The sequence below is a fragment of the Acomys minous genome (genome assembly GCF_964271855.1).
Source record: "Acomys minous genome assembly, chromosome: 2".
Lineage (NCBI taxonomy): Eukaryota > Metazoa > Chordata > Mammalia > Rodentia > Muridae > Acomys > Acomys minous.
The window spans coordinates 58,664,449-58,681,669 of NC_140484.1; the positions used below are offsets into that span (position 1 = coordinate 58,664,449).

At 45.9% G+C, this 17,221-nt stretch overlaps 2 protein-coding genes across 2 annotated transcripts; both read right to left on the reverse strand.

Moving 5' to 3' along the window:
- Positions 1 to 3,386: 3,386 nt before the first annotated feature.
- On the reverse strand, positions 3,387 to 5,366 carry LOC311592579 (olfactory receptor 13G1-like). Its single transcript, XM_084773169.1, has one exon. It carries the CDS (start codon positions 5,264 to 5,266, stop codon positions 4,352 to 4,354), a length of 915 nt encoding a protein of 304 aa, XP_084629295.1. The 5' UTR covers positions 5,267 to 5,366; the 3' UTR covers positions 3,387 to 4,351.
- On the reverse strand, positions 5,364 to 16,347 carry LOC311592576 (olfactory receptor 13A1-like; the record flags this gene model as incomplete). Its single annotated transcript, XM_084773163.1, has 2 exons — positions 5,364 to 5,584; positions 15,324 to 16,347. The coding sequence occupies one exon, from the start codon at positions 16,345 to 16,347 to the stop codon at positions 15,418 to 15,420; it is 930 nt and encodes a 309-aa protein (XP_084629289.1). The 3' UTR covers positions 5,364 to 5,584; positions 15,324 to 15,417.
- Positions 16,348 to 17,221: the final 874 nt, after the last annotated feature.

Below are 17,221 nucleotides of genomic sequence, written 5' to 3' on the forward strand. Positions count from 1 at the left end.
TAGGTGGTCTGAGGGGAGATCTTAGCCTATTCTCTCAATACTCAGGGGATTCATAGACAAAGTCTTCTTTCTGCTTGCTCTCTCTCTAATCTAAGGGTCTTCAAGGGGAAAATATGTTTGAGGGATGCTTTGAATTCATTGTTCTTAGGGTATAAGTGAGGGGGTTGAGAGATGGGGGTCACTGAGTTATACAAAAAGGTTATGGCCTTGTCTAGGAGCCCAGCAGATCCCACAGTGGGCTGGATATAGGTGTAGGTCACAGTGGAGTAATTCAGGATGACCATCACCAGGTGGTCACAGGCACACTTCTTGCCCTCAACAGATCAGATGAGCTAGATGCTGGCAATGATTAAAAAAAAAACAAAACAAAAAACAAAACAACAACAAATAACCCGAAAACATGGTCAATAAGTTTAGGTCACTCAGGAAAATGTCTGCAATGACTCTTATGGCATTGTTGATGAAGGTAGGACTACAGTATAGCAAATGTTGATGAGAACTTGTAGAAGAAATGTGAAACCAGATTGGAGCTACAGAAGGAAGGACAGCAGCAACACAAGGCAGGTGAACACTAAGTTGTTTAGAGCACCTATGAACTACACAAAAGTTTCCAGGGCCGCATAGGCCCTGCCATTCATGAGGGTGCCATAGTGAAATGGCTGTCAGATGAGATGGCATTGGTTGTAGGCCATGCAGAGAAGAGCAATAGCTCAGTGATCAGAACTCAGGTAAAGATAATCATTTGGGTGAGGCAGATCCTGGCTATGTCTCTTCAGGGCTATGGGTAGGATGGTTGCCATGAAGGTTACACCAAAGAAAATGCAAGGAACAAATGATCCCAGGCCAGAAAACCAAGGTGGGGGTTGGGGAATAGCTGACACACCATACCAATGAGAAACAGGAAACTATAAGCACTGGTCACTAATAATTCTTAACATCAATGGTCTCACCCCTCGCTAAAGCACACAAAGTTACATATTAGATTTAAAAACTGTACCTACCCACTTTCTTTATCAAAGAAATGTCCCCCTAATCATTAAGAATAGATAACATTTCAGAGCAAAAGGATGAGAAAAGATATTTCAAGCAAATGAACCCAAGAAGCAGGCCAGACTTCAAACCAAAACCAATCATCACAAAAACACCAACAGTATGAATGGAAAGATCAAGCCAGAACCTTATCTCCAAAACCTACCAGTCCTACGGAAGTATTACCCAATACAGATTGCCCAGAAGAACCCCAGCACACAGATTTAAAAAAAAAACAACAAATAAACATAATACAACAAGGATTGAGGTGAGAATATCAGCAAGGGCTGCATCCACACGCAATCACTTTCTAATTTCTCCCTTTCTATGTTTTCCAATTTCGCTAGATTATAACATACTTGTAATGAAATGTTCCTATGTTCTTCAGGGAATGGCAAAATGAAAAGCGATAAAACCAGGAGTTGCAATGTATATGCTCCTTGGGGATCCCTGAGCTGCGTCCCCATGCTTGGCATGGAGTGCCCCCTATATTCCCGACATTGTAGGGACCACACTCATACAGACTTATGAATTCAGAACTATCTCTGAAAGCACTTCTCGTGACTTCTTTCCCATGGAGATCAGAGCAGCAAGGAAGGCACAGTAAACTCCCTTAGAAGTCTAAACTCTTGAGTGCCACCAGGCTAGTCTCATTAAGTCTCCACTGACAAAATACCCATGCATGTGTTGCACAAAGTTCAGAGGCCCCAAGTTTGAATTGCCCACCTGGTACCATTCAAAAATACGTTTGCCCTTTCCACTGGACCATGGCACTGCATTCAGAAAAAAAAAAAGAATGAATTGTTCATTTAATTATCCAGCTGGCTTTTCCAAATTTACATGTAATGACCTAATTTGTGGAAATAATCACGATGTCCTTTTCTGTCGTGGCAGCCCATTGACATTTGATGGTGCCTTCCCTGTGCCTAGAGTAAAAACAGGAAGAACAAGACATTGTCTGGCTTTTTAAAAAGCGTATAATCTTCATGGAGAGAAGAAAATGATGGTCTTTAAGTGGACAGGGCAGAGGAAGGGTGTTACAGAGGAAGAGTCAGGGAGGAGGGGTAAAGCACACTTTAGATATTTAAAACTACATCCTTGATAGGTAGTCTAAATGAAATTATACCGCTTGAGATGGTAAGGTCTCCCCAAGAGCCCGTGACTATCTAACAATGACTACAGTGACATGCAAGAGAAGCCTCCTTTTGAATTGTTGGCAAAAGGAGTCCAAGCATCCCCCCAAAACAACATAGGCTGTTCCTGTTGCCCTGGGTTGCCTCCCAGAATTTAAGGGTAAGCCTTCATTACTGAAGACTTCAGACACTTCAGACACAGGATTTGGAGGGCTCCAACTGTAGCTGACCCAGAAGCTTCCCTCATGAGGACTAACTTTCATCGTAGCAGAAGGTGATGTAGGAGCTGCCAAAGAAGAAAAGCAAACAGTGTCCTTGCCACTGTGATCCCTGTGGACCACAATGAACAGCACGAGCTATCGCTAAGGGCACAACAGTAGCACGTGTGTCTCAGCTATGACCAACAGCTGTCTGACGGGACGTAAGACCTGCTCAATAGGACAGAGCTCATGCCATGCTGTCAACCCGACTGACCACCTCTAGCTAGACAGGTCACAGGCATGGAGGAGATCCTACCACTGCTACTTCTCCAAACCAATATAAATCTCTAAGTGTGGCCCTCATGCTTAGCCTCACGCCCACAGATAGGTGTAGCTCTTGTCCCACATCAAAGAAGCTCCTTGTTGAAGCAGACAAAGAGACCAGTACAGAAAGTCACCACAACTGGCCAAAGTGCAGAGAAAAACTGATATGAGTTGCCTACCACACTACCTTCACATCCAACTCCCAGGGACCATCAGGGAACAAGGAGTGGCAGGCAAAATTAGGACCCAGAGGACCAAGATGGCTGCTGCAATATTGTGTCTTCTACATATGACAGGGCAGCTTTATCCATGAAACTGAATAACATGACGACTTCAACAAGACCTGAACGGCGACAGCAGGTGGCATGCTAATGTGGATGGTGGAGATCTGAGGAACCAAAGGCAGTTAGTGACTGTCGAGAGGGGGAATCGGTCTCTCCTATAGACTAGGCCCTTAGTTGGTTATCCAATGCCAAGTGGTTAGCTCTAAACGCATATAAATATGAGTAACTATAAATGAACTTAGTGGGATTTATTTGCATATTTATTCATATATATGTGAAAACGACACTAATAGAGAAAAAGAGTCCATGAGGTTGCGAGGAAGGGAGCAGAGAAAAGGTTGAAAGGAGGAAGGGGAAATTATAAAGATACTACACACATATATAAAATTTACAATAAATTTTCAAAAATAAAATAATTATTTAATTCAACAAGTATTGAAAGGAGACAAAAAAAAACCAATATTAAGTGGAACACAAGTCAATCAGGAGGAGGAAGAGGTCAATGAGACCCCAGAGTTCAGCTTATGAACTTGAGACAACCCAGACAGGAAGTCAGGAGTCTGAATAAGGCATTAAAGGTTTCTGAATATTCCAAACAGCGATGTCCTCTCTCACAGCTCCATTCCCAGCCACATCCTCCAAGCCAATAGGCTCCCAAGCACACAGCAGCTCTGCTACAGTACTTCACGGTGGCACTTATAAGGCCCTGGCTCCAAGAAACCTCATGCCCCTAGCAAACTGCTGCCAACAGCCTCCTGGGTGAGAGCCAGTTTTTACATGGAAGCTGCTGACAAGCTTTGGTGGCTCACATTGGACAGGATGGAAGGCAATGGCAGGCCTTATCACACACTGACACAGGATGCTACAGCATGGCAGGAGACTTCCCAAAAATTTTCTTTCAGGAGCATACTAAAAAGTGGGAGGAAATCACGTTTTTCAGATAGTTCACCTCCAAGAAAGACCAATTGCCTTAAGCCCCCAGACCTCTTTATACCCCCAGATCACCTAACTACATACCAGCCACAAGCGATGCTGAGTAGCCTTTGGGAGTAAAAAGTGAGCGCAGGCACAAAGCAATGTCTACCCAGAGCCCCTGGCTTGTGTGACTGATGCAAACAGAGAGGGCTGGGAATGGGCCCCATCCACAGTTGACATTTTGGGGGATTCATTTAACCACTGAGGTTCTCAGCCTTGAAGATTACCCATGACCCTGCACAGTATTAAGTGCAAGCCTCAGGGCTTCTCCTTCCTGAAGTGAAGCAGTCAAAAAGTTGTCCCTTGTGGATCAGCAAAGTGTCATCAGAAAAAGAAGCCAAGACTTCTACCAAACCTGTGATCCCACCAGGACAGCAAAGGTGAAGGCCCTTGTGCTGGCAGAGGCTCAGCAGCAGGACAGTAGTTTCCTAAGCGCAGCTTTGACGTCCTTGTTCCTCAGAGTGTAGATGAGGGGGTTGAGGGTGGGTGCCACGGAGGTGTAGATGATGGACACCACCTTGTCCCTGTTCAGTGAGTAGCTGGATGCAGGGCGGATGTAGGTGTAGATGACAGTGGAGTAGTACATGGAAACCACGATGAGGTGTGCGGAGCAGGTGGAAAAGGCACGTCGCTTGCCCTCAGCAGAGCGGATCCTCAGGATGCTGGCCACAATAAAGCCATACGAGAGGATGGTCACAGAGAAGTTCCCTACAGCCAGGAACACATCTGCCGCAAAGGCCATGGCTTCGTTCAATTGCGTTGGAGCACAGGAGAGCTTCAACAGTGGAGGAATCTCACAGAAGAAATGCTCTATCACATTGGAGCCGCAGAATGGTAGACGTAGCATCAAGCCTGTGTGCACACTGGTGTTAGTGAGGCTGATGGCCCAGACAAGGCCAGCCAGGAATGCACACACCCTGGGGCCCATCCAGGCACTGTAGTGCAGGGGGCAGCAGATGGCCACAAAGCGGTCATAGGCCATAGCTGAGAAGAGCAGAAGTTCTGCCCCCAGTGACCACGTGAAGAAGAAGAGCTGGGCCATGCAGCCCCCATAAGAGATGGCCCTCCCTGCCACCATGCTGTCCAGTAGCTTGGGTAGGATGGTGGAGGTGCAGAGGATGTCCACCATGGCTAAGTTGACCAGGAAGAAGTACATGGGGGTATGTAGGGCGGGGCTGGCACTGATTGTCACCATAATGAGCAGGTTTCCTGAGATTGCAGCTGTGTAGAGGCAGAGGAAGCTGAGGAGAAGCGGTAACCTCAGGTGAGGCATTTCTGAAAATCCCAGGATGAGGAACTCAGTGACCAGTGTCCCGTTCATCACAGAGCTTGGGAGGCCTCAGGGTCCAGAGGCAGAAAGCGTCTGAAGAGGAAAGACATGCTCCAGTTCCAGCTTCTGCTATGGACCCAACCCGGATGTGGTGAGGCCCACCTTAGAGCCACCTCTTAGGGCTTTGTGGGGTCAGAACAGAACTCTGTGCCGCCCAGTGCTGCAGGTATTGTTCTAGATGTAGGGCTTCTGGGATAGCAACGTGGTCACTCAGAAACCTTAGAGAGCCATGTCTGTCTCCATTGGGAGAGACCTTTCTCCAGACGTCATGGATCAGAAGCAGGGCTACTCCTTGAGGTGGAAATCAGTCTGTCCGGGCAGTATGAGAAAGATATAGTTACTTCCTATTCAAGAGCTCAGATCCTTACATAAGAACAGGCAAGCAATAAAGAGGACGGTAAAATGTCTCTCGCCTGGGCATATAAAATAGCATCAGGCAAGCTCCCCACAGGTGACAGGTGCACTCACCTGCTGGGGATCAAAGGTTTTAAAGTAGGACACTCAAGTAGGGCACCAGGCATGACAGAGCCCTGTCTCGCCCCTGTTCCCTTATAGTCACATACCTGCCCCGGGTTAAAACTCTGCAGCTGAATTCAGAAAACCTTCAGCAGAATGTACTCGGTTGCATAAGTGTCAACTTCCAAGGGGTGAGGTAAGATCAGACAGTGCAAGCTCTGATAAACTATTGCTTAAATTAGAGTACTGACACTCAAAGTTTACATTTGCAAGTAGTTCACTAGATAATATTCACTTTTTAGAGACGATTGCTAGCTTTGTGCACTTGTATACAGACACCCTTATTAACAAGCAATGTCCTGGTTTGGGCTTAGCCCTCAACTCTCATATCTACCTCAGACAATGTCTGGAAGGTGGATGAACTTATCTGAATATTGCAAGGCTGTGTCCCTGTATAGATGGCCATAAGGTAGCAGGCTCCATCACCAGTGGAGTGTGCTTCCCGGCACAGGAGATACAATACGCTTCAACGTGAGATCTGAGAAAGGGTACAAGAAAAGAAAGAAGTGAGGATAGAAAGACAGAGAGGTAGAAAGAGAGATAAGCAAGGAGACAGAAAGCCAATGTGGCAAAGATAAGGAGAGACAGAGGTAAATATAATAGTTCTCTCTGTGTCTCTGTCTCTGTCCCCACACACACACACTCGTGCACATGTGCACAGAGAGAGAGAAAGGAGAGGGGGCAAATATAAAGACAGATATAAAAGGCAGAGATGGGAAAAGATATAGAAATACCAATAGGCAAGAAAAACAGAAAAGGAAGATAGAGTCAGAGAAACACACAAAGAGGAGATGGGGGTGTCAGACAGAGGTGAAAGAGAGAGTCATTGTGCTATGATTTGCCCAAGTAGTCCATTTTTTGACTGATGCTTTCAGAACTTTCTTGAAAATGACAGCTTAAGTTGCCCCATCAATGTGGGTCACATAGTAAAATGCAATAACCCAAACCTATTACCAAAACATTGTCATTAATATTCAAACATATGTGCATGCACGAGCAACACAAAACTCACATGATGAGTCTATGGAAGAATCTTCCCAGATGTTCTCTCCATAAATGTCCTTCTCGGCATCACACACACACACACACACACACACACACACACACACACACACACACACACTTCATTGGAACCAGATTAAATTAAAAAACATTTTAAAGAGTGTGTAAGACCCCTCTAAGTACAGAAGGGCCATTGGGATCTGTGTGAGGACCAGGGGCTCTACATCCTCTATTATAGAAGAGACAAGTGAAACCAGGGAGAAACCAGACAGGGAGAAACCAGGCCCAGAGGGACCAATTAGGCAGAACCACACTGGCTTCTTGAGCAGGACTGGCTGGGGAGGTGACCAAGCCTCTCAGGCTGGTGACCCAAGGGCTGGTTCTCTGCCCTACTACCCAGGGACTTGCTGTTTACCAACATCACCAGTGACCACAGAGGGCACAGGGACCACTGAGGCAGATCGGGGTGACGTTTGTGCCTTGAGCCAATTAGCTCCCCAGACCACAATTTCTTCCAACCTCCAAGAGTCCCTCATTCCAGATATAAGCACTGGGGAGGCCAAGGCCGGGGCACTTTTCCCAACCCTGATTGCTGCCCTCTGGCACAGACTGTCACTGGTCAGCACACAGTGTCTTCTCCTCCAAGTGGATAATGTCTGCAGGCTGGTGTGGCTGTCAGAATTCAGCTCTCATGTCCACTTTCCTCACCCTGTGAACAATAACAAACCTCACTAAACACAATAACATCTCTCACCAGACCTGAAGTCATTGCCCTCGGCAAATGGTGCTGGACTAGTGCTGCCCTGGCTCCAGCAGGCTGTCCTATCCACAGGTCACATGACCGCTGTGGCTCCCCAGGGACCCAAACCATTTGATGATGCAACATGGCTAGCTGGTTCTTCTATGGTCATGGCAAACTCCAGGCCTTGTCTGACACCTGAGCTCTGGCCATGGCACCTCTCCAGGTCAGAGCTGGACATTGACACAAACTCACCTTGCCGCAGTAATCAGATTCATACCATAATTGTCTTCTTGTACTCAGAGGCACAATCACATCTCACTGAGTTGCTAAACAAGTAAGGGCTGGTGTATTAGTTCACTGTCTTCCTCTACCCCTTCCCTGCTTCTGCCTGCTCCACATTTCCCACACTACCAACAATTACTGACGTGCACACATTGACTCCTGTGCCCTAGTGCACGCGATTCCTGCCTGTGGTTCCAACCAACCGTACGGTCACATTTTGGTGGGCACAGTTGTGAACTAGGTCCCAAACCAACCTCAAGGAACAGTGAGTGATAAGTTTGCCTCACTAGGGCCCTCTCTACTCTTCAAAACAACATGAGGCATGGCCAGCACAGTATGGGAGAGTCTGGCTGCATTAGTGGTGCAAGAGCTTTTAGTCAGGCCTTCTAAATACTTGGCTTCCTCCTATATCTGCAGTCAAGGCTAGGACTTCAACTGCCAGTGCCATGTCACTATATGCTGAGACAGAGACGCAGTATGAGGACCTGATCACTTCACACAAGCTGGTAACAAGGCCCCAGTGAATAAGCCCATGGGGAAGTTTTGGTATTCAAGTCACAGCCTTTTCTTTCTCTGTCCATTCTATTTAAGGGAAATGAGTTAGGCGCTGGCCTTTCATGGCATGGCAATATTAAGGAGAGAGAAGACAGGAGGTGAAATGTTCAGAGTTAGCTCTAATCAGTCTGAGGAGAGGAATCAAAACTCAGCCTGCTTTCTTCTCCTCCGCCCTCTGTGCCCAGGATGCACCATCACCACCTAGAAGGTGACTGGAATTGGCTTCAAATCCACAGTCCAAACATAGCCTGCTGCAGTGAAAATGAAATCTACCTCTGGGTGGAGCCATGCCCTTGTTGCCTCCCTTGAGTGTTGATCCAGTTGGGCAAGAAGTGTGGGGCCTGGCTGGGCTGTGGGGTGTGGGATGTCACCCTTAGAATGGAGGGGTCATCTTAAAATAATATGCTTTTCCTTCCTAGGATTCTTCTCCCCTTAGTGCAGTCCATAGGAGCTACCATAAGGCTTGTCTGGTTCTGCCAACCTTTCTGTGTCCTGACTCAGAAGGCTAGAACTATTCCTTTTTCTTTTCTTCTGTCTTTTTTTTTTTTTCATTCCAGAGCTGGACAGAGCATAAGTATGCCTTTAGACTCCCTAACAAGTTTAGGCTTCCTTAATCTCTCTCTCTCTCTCTCTCTCTCTCTCTCTCTCTCTCTCTCTCTCTCTCTCTCTCTCCCTCCCTCCCTCCCTCCCTCTCTCTCTCTCTCTCTCTCTCTCTCTCTCTCTCTCTCTCTCTCTCCTCTCGCTATGCCTCTCACCTTGTGACTATCTGCTGCCATGTGACAGAACTTCGGGCTGATTTTCATATGCACATTTTTCACCCCTGCCTTTTATTTTCATTCTTTTCCTCCAAGGCAGTTGCAAGAGGCACTGCTTGCTTGCCCTAGATTTATTTTTTAATTCCCTAACACTTTAGGCCTTCTTACTTTTTTTCCAAAGCAAGCCCCCTAGCCATGTGGCTGACCTCCATGGCTGTTTGCTTGCTTGCTTGCTTGCGTGCTTCCTTGCTTGTTTTATTTCAGAGAGAATTGTCCCCATCCCACCTTCCCCTCTCTGTTCTCTCGCTCTGAAAGCTACACATTTACAGCTCGCCTCAACCTGAGACTTTTCCTATTAGCTGTAATAATTTGCACTTTCAAGTGGGTTATTTCTTAAGTTAACATAAGGGGCCCCAACTTTCCCAATATTATATGTTGGTTCCACCCAGACTCCCCACAATTTCCATTATCACTTCTCTCTTGCCCTTTAATCATTTAGCCAGTGTATAAAATGAGCACATTGCTGTGCCTCCAGAGGCATCAAGCCTTTCATACACTTTAGGACTTGAAGAATAATAGCACCCAACACTCACAATAGCCTCTGTGGGAACATATTATTTATCCAGAATATACTTTGCCTCTTGAATAAAGCGCTCACCTAATCCAATGAGATGGCCTCCTGTCCTATAGCTTGACACACCCACTGCCATCCTGAAGCACAGTGTCTTGGATGGCCAATAGGAGAGGTTGGTTTACAGTCACAGCAATGAAATAAACAGAGCAATACAGCATATAGCTAGATCTTTGGTAATGGTGATGGGGTTGGTGGAGAAGAAAGGTCACAAGGTGCTGCTCTCCTGAGAATCCAATCACTAGTCTTCCCTGATTATTTATATAAAATCTTATAAATGTGAAGGCCAAGGGTGGGATTAATGCAGTTGCCCATAAAAAGCTTATTCCCCAAGCTTGACTTGACAGAATCTTTCTTTGGTCTGTCAGCCCCTCGAGTATTTAGAATAAGGAGATATGCTTTAGCAGACTGTCCTGGTAAAACACACCTCCTGTAGCAACAAGGGCATGGCTCCACCCAGAGGTAGATTTCATTTTTACTACAGCAGGCTTTGCTTGGACTGTGGATCGGAAACCAACTCCAGCCACTTTCTTGGTGGTTCTGTCTATCGCCACACGGCCCTCAGTGCATTCACACTCGTCTGGGCTCAGAAGCTAAAGAGGGTCAGCCCTGCTTACTACTCAGTGTGGGAGAACCTACTATACTGAACAACGCCACAGTCAAATAGCTGCTTGACATAAGATTATTACATCGCCTGCCCACAGCAGGAGCCACTCCAGTTTACAAGTGTGTGGTGTGGAGCTGGGAGAGAAAGAAGAGCAGAACAGCTTGAGCACCAGGAAGAGAGGGAGCCCAGTGTGAGCAGCCTGCCCTTCCACCAGAGACCATGGTGAATTCCATGTCTGGGCCCATGGCCACTCAGCAGCAGGGCTCTGCATCAATGTCCATGACCCATGTCACCACCAAAGGCCATGCAGATGTCCTTGATCTGGGCTGCTGCCTGGGACCATTATGATGTCCAAGGGCTGTGCAGAGCTGGCCACACCTACCACTGGCTGCAACCATCAGGACACACACACACACACACACACACACACACACACACACACACACACACACACACACCCCTCCCCTGAGAAGTACAGTAGATCTGGCTCTGGTGACAGGGCTGCAGGTGAGCAGGCCTGGAGGCCATGAATGTGGGAAAGCTTACCCTGCCTCTCATCTGCTGTGCAGTGGTATGGGCGAGGGAGAGATGCACTCCTAACCCCTGGCCTCTCGCCACCTCTGGCAGCCAAGAAAGCCGTCCAGATGGTCATGAGAGCAGGAGACATGGCACCACACTTTGGTGGCCAACATTTGGTTAGGCAGTGGGATCCTGGAGAGCTGACCTGGTGGTGTGAGTGCCAGAGATCTGGTGGGGTGACCAACACAGTTCCATCCAGATCCAGGCCTCTGAGTTGGTCCACCCCAGCATCTACCCCATACATAAACTTCTGGAGCATGTGAAGGGACTGGTCCTACAGATCCATGGCACAGGGCAACAATGGGATATCCCAGACGAGTCACAGTGAGGACAGAGTATTGATGGTGTAACAGAAGCCAGAGGCCTTGAACCAGACCACTGACTCACTGACAGGAACATTTGCAAGTAAAGATGTTTGGACAAAGGGGTATACTGTATGACACACTATGACAGGTTGCTGCTTCCATGGAGAGTTGTTTCGTCTTGTTTATTTTTATTTTATTTTATTTTATTTTGGAGGTTGTCAGGGTTCTGGGATGTCGAGATGAATTGGATTGGGATACATGATGTAAAATTCACAACGAATCAATAAAAAATTTAAAAAGAGAGAGAACATTACATTACATGTCATATGCAGAAGAACAAATAAAAAGTAAGATTTTTTATTTTGACAATTGCTAACTAGAAAAAGAGCAACAACTTTTGAGCACTGAGCACTGAAAGAAAAAAATGTCACTCAGATTTCTATACACAGGAAAATTACCTTTCAAAAATGAAGGGGAAATATTTACAAACAGTCAGAATATCTAAATTAACCACTGCATATTTCTTCAGGTTGCAGAATAAAACATAACTAGATTACATGTTGCCTACAAAAATATATACTTAAGATATCTGGATAAATTAGGCCAAAAAATTATACCACACCAAATAGTCAAATGAAAGCTGGAACAAGTAACTTTTAAAATCAGATACTGTCGATCTCAGACCAGAAATTAGTAGCATGAATAAAGAAGAAAGGGGGGAGTGTAAAATAGAGTTAGAAACAGTCAGTGTGACAAAACAAACTAACTAACTAAAACACCTAAGCAACAACACTTTTAATCACATGAAGAAAACCTCATATAACTACAAGACAAAGTGAACTAGCTTGTTACGGTGGGATATTTCAGTCCTCTCGGTAAGAAAACAAGAAGACAGACATCACAGGCCCTAATGACCTCCAGATCAGTGGGACCTCGTGGTGCAGAAGCCCCAATCACCCAATCACAGCAGGGTACACGGGATTTTTGAGATCCTTCTGGACTTTTACCCCACTTAGGCCATAAAACAAGTCTCAACAAGTTTTTTAAAGGTATAAGTGAAATAAAGTATGCTGCAGAATTTCAGTCAACTGTAAGTGTCCATGCTTATTGAGCTAGAGTCTCCTGATATAGTCTGTGAGACATGAAACCTGGCCAGGATAGAGGGGTCTCAGCAAGACTGAGGCTGAGGCAAGTTTACAAGCAATCAGACTCTTTATATCCTCATATGAAAGACAGTATAATGACAGTGGCCAGGAAGAATTCTATTGTGTTTGCCAGGATACAATGATGTTTGCAAGCTACACAGGGTATACAAGACTAACATCTAAGACTAATTGTCTTCTCGAGTTTCTAGATGCTTCACTGGCTCCCAAAGAACACAGAGACATGGTAGGTGGCCTGAATGTTTCACTGGTCAAGGGAGTGCCTTGGTTTCTTGGGAACCAAAAGGCATATTGTGGCACAGGAACCACAGACTCTAACCTGAAAAGCTTACAACACAACCACTAAGGCACCCAGACCAGCCAACTCCATGATTCCCTGCAGTCTACAGCAGAGCCAGCTGGGAAATACCCAAATATTTATAAATTAAGTTATGTCTTCCTATGTAACACATCAAATAAGAAAGCAAAAGTGTGTTAATGAACATGAAGCAGAGCAGATGTCTAAAGTTGTAGTCAGGGGGCGGTTTGCAGGGCAGTGCCTCTTCAGTCAAGAAACACAATGCAGACCATCCTCAAAGCCAGCATCACTCCAAGAGCGGCAGGGAGACTCTTGGGAGCTATGCAGAGTTAGAAATGATTAGGCTTCAAATTCTGAGTCTCTTTTCTATCAGTGGATATAGGTGGTGATAAAAAAAAAAGCAATTAGAAATCCCATCCACTCTTTCTGGGATGGTAAAACCAGGGTGAAAACTTGGTTACAAAACTCAGCATGTAAATCACCCTGAAGCCCTTGCAATGCTGTTTAAAGTCACTTACCAGAAGAAAGAAAACTGTGGAAGAAGACAGTTATTTATGGAAGCAGCATAATGACTGTGTTATAGTCATAGAATCCATGTTTACCAGAAGTAGAAAAGAGAGACGTACAGGTTACACATGAGAACAGGAATGACTCTGTTAAATACTGCTGTGAGGCTGGAGAGATGGCTCAGCTTTTAAGAGCACTTACTGCTTTTTCAGATGACCTGAATTCTATTCCCACACCCACACATGGTGGCTTACAACCATCTATAACCCCATTCTGGAGAATCCAACATCCTCTTCTGACCTCCCGACCACCAGACATGAGTTCATATTCATACACGCAGGCCAAACGTTCATGCACATAAAATTAATAAATCAAAATTAAACAGTTTTTTTATTTTCACACATAAATACAATACACTGCATACAACAAGAAGAAAACAATCAGAAATTATATAAAGGTTAGCACTCCATCAACTGTGCATTTCAGAGTAAATCTTTCTGTCTACTCTGAAACTACATTCTGTGTTTTACTCTATAAAAGAAAGATGATGGAATTACTATTTCAGGACAAAACTGAAAAAATTAAAAATCCACTGTGCTATGAAAGAGGACACATGCAAACGAATGCATGCTGTGGAATTCTACTTGTACAAAGTTGTGTAACACACAAAACTGACCCATAGCTGACAGACCAAAACAGTGATGACTGCCAGGAAGGACAGTGATGACCTCAGGCCTGACAGGTGAGCATCCCTGGGTGAAAAACCCTAGCTTGAAGGCTGCACTTTCCACTCTCCACCAAGGCTCATGTTACATAGCTGTGTGTGTTTGCCAAAACTCAGTAAATGATGCTCGAACCCACTCATTTCACTGTCTGAAAATTTTGCCTTGAGAGCCGTATGCCAGCAAACCGTACAAACAGATCATTGCCTCTAATATGCACATGAAAGGAATTGAAGAAGAGTGAATTGATGTGTGCAACTTGTTTTTAAATGAGTAAAATATATAGACACATGGATAAAAAAATAGGAAATGCATACAGAGCAAGAATTCAACAGCACAGCACTGGTGACAAGTACACAGTTGTCTGCTAAATCCTGTCCAATTCACTATGCTTGAGTTCTTTCTGTAAGGCACTGTGCTATCAAAATCTTGGAAATGGGGTATAAGACAAATCTCAAACCCAGTGAGATGGCTCAGCAGTTAAGAGCACTTGCTGCCAAGCCTGATATCCAGAGTTTGATTCTAAGAACCCACTTGGTAGAAGGAACGAGCTGGTTCCTGTAAGCTGATCTCTGATCTCTACATAAACACAAACACATTCACAGGTGTGAGGACATGCATGCATGTGCACATACACACAAGCACAAAATAAATAGTGTAGGAAAAACTGAGGGGAGGTATTTGGTCATTCATGGAGGCTGCCCAGGATTATGAGCAGACCTTGAGGTGATTAAAAAAAAAATGTAATGGCAAACAAACATTTGGTCAAATCAATAGACCCTAACAAGAGCTTTAGAACAAGAGGTTAACAAAGAAATCAAGGACTTCAAAAACCTGCTACACCAATAGATCCAGAAGAGAAGAGGCACAGAGGCAACTGTGTATTTGGATGTTGCTATGAACTGTACCAAATAATATAATTTACCATAGCCTAGAGGAAATTGTGTGAAGAAAAGAAGAAGCCAGAGCTAGAATGAACTCCTAGTTACACAGCAGATGCTTCTGCCCAAACCAAGAAAAGGCTGGCATCCTCTGCCATGATGGTAAAGCTTCCTGGCTGAAGAGGACTAGATGAGTCAACTCACACTTTCCTGGGCATCAGGGTCTGGGAGGCAGATTGCATGTTCCCTATTCTCAGTGGTGTGGAGAACACGGTGCCGCCATCAGACAATTCTCAGGTACATACTAAAAAGAGTTAAACAATATCATGGGCTGGGTTATTTTCTCCAACACAGGAAACCAAAAATCCTTATATCAGAAACATTTACACCAGGCTATAGACACACAGCCTGCCCCAAACCCGGTTACCCACACTGACAAAGGGAAATGGCCAGTGGCTCCTCCAAGGAAGGCACACAATATGTACACTTGTGACATAAATTACCTCCCTGGATTTTGCGACGATGTCAGATTCTCAGTCATTCGTCCAACTACTTCACCAACAGCTGGATCAAGTCACACTGGTGCCTTCTGTCTCTTCAACAGGCACAGGGAAACATCTTCCTGAGGGCCACTTTGACATCCTTGTTCCTCAGAGAGTAAATGAGAGGGTTCAGGGTAGGGCTGACTGCTGTATACAATAAGGCAACAACCTTGCCATTCTCCAAGGAGGATCCAGAGCCAGGCTGCACATAGGTATAGATGACAGTGGAGTAATACAAGGTGACCACCACAAGGTGGGCAGAGCAGGTGGAGAAGGCACGCCTCTTGCCCTCCGCTGAGCGGATGCGCAGGATGCTGGCAATGATGAAGCTGTACGATACCATGGTGAACAGGAAGTTGATTACACCAAAATAAACATCTGCGATGACGATCATGATGTTATTGAGGGTGGTTGGGCTGCAAGACAGAAGTAGCAGTGTTGGGACTTCACATAAAAAGTGACTGATTTGGTTGGGCCCACAGAAAGTGAGCCTTGCCATCAGGCCAGTGTGTACAGATGTGCTGGCTGCACTGATCACCCACACACTGCCGGCAAGCAGGACACAGACAGGCCAGCTCATCAGCATGCTGTAGTGCAGTGGGCGGCAGATGGCCACATAGCGGTCATAGGCCATGGCAGTGAGCAACAGAAGTTCAGCTCCCAGAAACCAGGTCAGAAAGAAGAGCTGAGTCATGCAACCCTTGTAAGAGATGTGGCTGCCCTTACCCAGCAGACCCTCAAGCAGCTTGGGAAGGACAGTGGATGTGCAGACGATGTCCAACAGGGCCAGGTTTGCAAGGAAGAAGTACATGGGGTTGTGAAGACTTGGGTTGAGGCTGATGGCCATGATGATGAGGGTGTTTCCTGCAAGAGCCAGGATGTAAAGAAGGAAGAAAAAGACCAAGAAGAGAGTCTGGAGCCCAGGATCCCCAGAGAATCCCTGCAGGACAAACTCTACCACAGCTGTGTAGTTGTTCGTTGCCATTTGAGAGTGGGTCACTGGGAGTTATTGTGACACAGATGGGTATCGTCAGGGAGACACAGGGTGTAGGGCAGCCATCATCTCACAGGGGTTCAGCCAGCTGTAACTAGGAGCGCTTGTCATGGGTGCCATTGCTGTAGAAATGATGACATCATCTCTCAACACTCTGATAGTCTGAGCATAAACTCTCTACTCTACACACAGTAGACCCAGAACTCACTTGCTTGGGGTGAGCTGTATCCCTCAGTAGCTTCTGTTCGCTTTGATATTGATCGTGGCCTGTGATACCATGTGACCTGGAGCTCCTATAATGATGCATGCCAGCCTGCTAAGGCATACCAATGGACAATCTGTTCCCCAGCACAGATCTTTTGAACCTAGAAAGGACCAGCCTTATCAAGGGGTGGGCCAGGCTTCTCAGAGGCAGGATGTAAAACAGCTCTGAGGAGCATGCTAGGCGGTCTGGAGGGAGTTAAAGCATGGAGCAGTTACAGCATGGCACGTGGTTGGTAGAGATCGACATGACTCTTGGGGGATGAACTGGTCTTAGCTCTTCTGTGAACACTACATCTGTCTATTTCTCCACTACCACCCTAAGTCACTCCCTTGTGGATGATAAACACAGTGAGGTAGACAAGTATCACCCACTCCCCCAGGCCTGGTGGAGGCTTGTGCCCACCAGAGAAGGTGTCAGGCTGTGCCAGCACTGGAAACACAGCATGAAAGGTGTGGACTTAGCTTAAAGCCAAGCCCCAAACGTCTAGGCTGTCACTCCTTCCCAGCTTCAAGCCTGCCTTCCTACACCTTGTACACTGACCTGTCTCTAATCACGCAGTACTCTTAGCATATGGGTCTCTCAGGCTAAGAAGCGTGCAGT